The sequence below is a fragment of the Lolium perenne genome, chromosome 3, assembly GCF_019359855.2.
Source record: "Lolium perenne isolate Kyuss_39 chromosome 3, Kyuss_2.0, whole genome shotgun sequence".
Taxonomy (NCBI): domain Eukaryota; kingdom Viridiplantae; phylum Streptophyta; class Magnoliopsida; order Poales; family Poaceae; genus Lolium; species Lolium perenne.
Window position 1 is genome coordinate 47,478,693 of NC_067246.2, and position 4,542 is coordinate 47,483,234.

Here is a 4,542-nt window from a genome sequence, read left to right on the forward strand (position 1 = left end):
TATGTTGATACTATATTGAGGAGGCTAATTGTCATCCTTTCAAGATTGTGACACAAGTGAAACTGCCAAGTGCCAAGGTATGCTCAATGGAGTGGAATCTTCTGAACTGTATTAAATCTTGAACATGTTGGGCTTCTTCCAGTGCCCGCCAGCCCCCCTCTCCCTCTACTCGAAACCACTCAACCCTACTAGGCACCTGACCTCCGCTGTCCCCTCCCGCTCTCAGACCCACCAAGGCCAGCACCAAGTTAACATCTTCTTAGGTTGTGCTCTGGTTATCTAGTAGTAGGACAACTGGCTGGTGTTAGTTGCTGCTTAGATTCTGGTTATATTGTAGTTGTAGTAATGCGAGCACTTGGTGGGAACTGAATGCTAGAAGGATTACGTGCTGCTGCTGTTAGAATCTGCTGTGTCACGTATCTGAATCCCACTGATGCAATTCAAATCTGAGTTTTGTTTGTTTTTCCTTGAGAATATGATTGTGCTATAGGTCTCTGGTTGCTATGTTTCCTGGTGTCTAATATATAAAGTTGTGACTGTATGTGTTAAGAATTAAGGGTGATTTATGCTGTTATTGCGTGCTGTCATGATTTTTAACACATGGAAACTTTTGTGCAATGTCTGAACTTCTATCTACTGATTTGCTTGGAGCGATAAATTCATGTTGCCAGTATTACTGGACTGAAGTTTGTAAGAATCCTTGTATACACTCTATCGCTATAGTGCTATTACTGTGGAACACTAGGATTTTACATTTATCTGATACTGTTGCAATTTTTTTAGCTCAGATAACAAATGATAACTGAAACGACATAATACATAACTTCTACTGTTGCAGGATCATACATTCCAATGTCTTGAGAAGAGGCTCCTCTGTTTCCCTGTGTTTCTGTATAAACTCACAATCAAACACGAGGTACGCATCTCTAATTGCATGCATCTCTACAGCTGCATCTCTTATCAACGTCCGCTGTAGAGGCTGTTTCTTTGAGCAGGATATGCTGAGCCTGAATACAGAAATCAAGCACTCATGGATTCTACTGTTTGCAATCTTACCCTTTGGTTCTCTATGCAGCCAGATTGTTGGGTCAGCTATCTCCAAGGTTCTCTTTGAAAGAGCATCCTCGGCAAATTTGTGCAGATCCAGTGAATCCCTGAATGTGTCGTCTGTTGGGCTTCTTCCGGTAAACATCTCAAGCAGCAATATTCCAAGACTATAAATATCACCATGACTTGAGACCATAGAGCCTTCTCCATACTCTGCAATTAAAATTGTGTGGCAATCAACTTAGCATGCGATATTTGTGTGAAAACTAAAACACAAATAATAATTTCAGTTACCTGGAGCAACATAGCCTATAGAACCTCTAATCACGGTTGAGCTATATGAAGCTTGCATTCTTTTACTTGTATTTTCTTGAAAGATCCTTGATATGCCAAAGTCTCCAACTCGAGCACTCATGTCTTCGGTAAGAAGAATGTTGCTTGGCTTAAGATCACAATGTATTACTGGTGGTTGACAGTAGTTGTGCAGATATTCTACTGCGTCCATGATATCGGTAGCAATATCAAGCCTCTGGGCAAGGCTGAGAGTGTTGTTTTTAGTGGGCTCTTGAGATCTTGGATGGAGCCAACCATCCAAGTTACCATTAGGCATAAATTCAAAAACCAGTGCCTTGAATTCTTGACCTTTGTCGTCGACGCTTGAGCAACACGTTATGATCTTTGTGAGACAACGGTGTCGTATTCTTCTCATGGCCTCACATTCAACCTGAAAACTCTTGGAAGATCCGGATTGCAAAGGATTAAATACCTTGACAGCCAACAACCGATCTGCACTGTCCAAATCACACTTGTAAACTGCACCATGACTTCCTCTTCCAAGCAAGTTAGCTTCTGAAAACCCATTAGTCCCTGTAAATAATGCTTGGTACGAGATTCTTTCATATTGCTCCCCAGCATTTATAGATTGCACTATTCCCTTCTGCCTTCTTTTGAGCTTCTGGCGAAGTATCCAAACAACAAGAATAAGTGAAAGCGACAACAAGATTGCTCCAGCTGTTGCTAGAGAAATTACAAGAGGCTTTGTCATCTTCTTTCTCTTCTTGCTTAAGAGGCTGCTTATAGAGCATGGAGCCAAGTGAATCTGAGGTGTGCCACCGCACAAGTTGATATTCCCAGCAACTGCTATATAAGTGATATTTCTGAAAACACCTCCATGTGGCACCTCGCCTTGCAAATTATTGAAGGATACATCCAATTTGGACAATGCTGTCAAATTCTGTAAAACTGCCGGGATTAAACCTGTCAAGTTGTTGTGTGCTAGGTACAACTCCTGCAGGTTTCCAATATCACCAAGGGCATCAGGAATGTCACCAGAGAACTTATTCATTGTCAGGTTTAGTTTAACGAGTCCCTTTATATTCTTCAGCAGTCGAGGTATACTTCCCTCAAATGAGTTATTGTCTAACAAAAGCCATTCCAACACTATGCAGTTTTGAATACTGTCCGGTATCTTGCCAGACAACTGATTTCCTGATAGAATCAGTTGGTTCAGGTTTGCCAAGCTACCAACTTCATAAGGAAGGGTTCCAGAAAGGGAATTGTACGACAAGTCCAAGTACCAAGAGAGTCCAGGCAATTTGAAAATTTCCCTGGGTATTGAACCATTAAGTTGGTAGTTCGTTGACAAATCAAGTACAAATAGGTTTTTCAACTTCCCTAGGCTTGCTGGAATTGGCCCCTCCAAGTTGCCATAGTATGCATAAAGCCTATTCAACCGCGAAAGATTTCCTAATGACTGCGGAATGAGGCCAGACAAGCTATTGCTGTACAAGCCTAGCTCAATCAAGTTTTCTAGCTTACCAACACTCTCTGGAATCTCTCCAGATATGGAAGTATTTACTATGGCAAGCAAGTTGAGACCAACCAAATTACCTATGTCTGCAGGAATACCCCCAGAGACCCCACTGTCCATTAAGTAGAACTTTTGGAGAGTTGTTGAGAGATTCACAATCGAACCAGGCAGTTGTCCTCCAAATGAGTCGCCTCCGAGTGACAAACGCTCTAGTTGGCTGCAGTTCGCCAAAGAAGAGATGAATTCCCACCCCTCGCTGTTATTTACTTCAAGCTTATTTCCATCCAAGTCCAGTTTTTGGAGAGATCCCAGCCTCCCCAAAGTGGGAGGCACATACCCACTGAATCTATTGTTGCTGAGCCTAAGATTTGTGAGGTATGATAGATTTGATATTGAGGAAGGGATTGGTCCCGTGAAGTGGTTCTCACCCAAGCCAAGAACTTTTATCTTGGAGAACTTGTTGCCGATATCATCAGGAATGCTTCCGTACAGCATATTTACCCCAACCTCAAAAAATTCCAGGGATGACCAGTTGTAGAAAGAAGGTGGAATCATACCAGAGAGATTGTTTCCGAAGATACTAAATCGCCACATGCTGTGTATGTGGCCGAGCCCTGGTGGGATTGAGCCCACAAGCTGGTTGTAGGAGAGATCGAGGTTTTGTAGATTGGACAGATTGGCGAGTGATGCTGGGATGGGCCCTATGAAGCTGTTGTTACTTAGGGAGATTGCTGCCAGGGACAAGAGCTTTTCTCCGAGCTCACCCGGGATGTGCCCGCCAAGCTTGTTATTGTGCACTCCCATTATGATCATGTTGACACATGAGCTCAGGTTTGCAGGGAACATGCCTGAGAACGCGTTGTCGTTCAAGTAGAGCCTCTGCAGGCGGTGGAGGCGCCCGAGGCTCTCAGGGATCTCCCCCTTCAGCCAGTTGAAGCTCAGGTCCAGCGTCCGCAGGAATGTGAGGTTCCCGATGGCTGGGGAGAGCTCTCCGGTGAGCCCGGTGCTGTTCAATCTCACCTCCACCACCCGTGCTGGCCTCCGGTGGCTGCATGTCACGCCCTCCCAGCTGCAGAAGTGGGCGCTGTTGTTCCAGGAGGCCAGCGTAGGAGAGCTGCCATCGCTGAGCTGTGCTCTGAAAGCAAGCAACGCGGCCTTGTCGCCAGCCCTCACCGTGGCGATCATCAGGGCAGCAACAAGTGACCATAGCATGCTCATGACCATGATCCCCATTGCCATGGCGGCTTCTTGGTTTTGTCGCCAGAGCAGCAAATGACCATCTGTGCTTGCCTGCCTTGTGCCTGTTGGAAGCGTTGTGCAGTTATTAAGACAGCGCCTTCACCGGTACCATCTATTTCGGTCCACTTTTTCTTCAAGAAATGATTTAGACACTCCACGGAGCTGTCCAATCTTGATATGACCATATCTCCAACCTGCATTCTAAGGTGGCGACCACCCGCCAGGGATGTCGGCTAAAAAAAGGGATATCAGAAAAACTGCCTAGTTTCGAAAATATCGGTAAAAATAATCCAACACATGGCATCCGATACTATTGATTCTATTACTCCCTCTGAATCTCTGATCCCTTTTAATCCCTTTTAATTGACTTAGATTTAGTACAATACTACTCCTTGTTTTTTTTCCTTTATAGGAGCAGGTCTGTATCAGAGTTTGGCAGATCAGTT

General features: G+C 44.5%; 1 protein-coding gene across 1 annotated transcript; it reads right to left on the reverse strand.

Moving 5' to 3' along the window:
* Positions 1-652: 652 nt before the first annotated feature.
* On the reverse strand, positions 653-4,139 carry LOC127341356 (receptor kinase-like protein Xa21). The gene is made up of 2 exons (XM_051367165.2): positions 1,342-4,139; positions 653-1,260 (listed from the first exon to the last, which is right to left on the reverse strand). Exons 1-2 carry the CDS (start codon positions 4,094-4,096, stop codon positions 827-829), a joined length of 3,189 nt encoding a protein of 1,062 aa, XP_051223125.1. The 5' UTR covers positions 4,097-4,139; the 3' UTR covers positions 653-826.
* Positions 4,140-4,542: the final 403 nt, after the last annotated feature.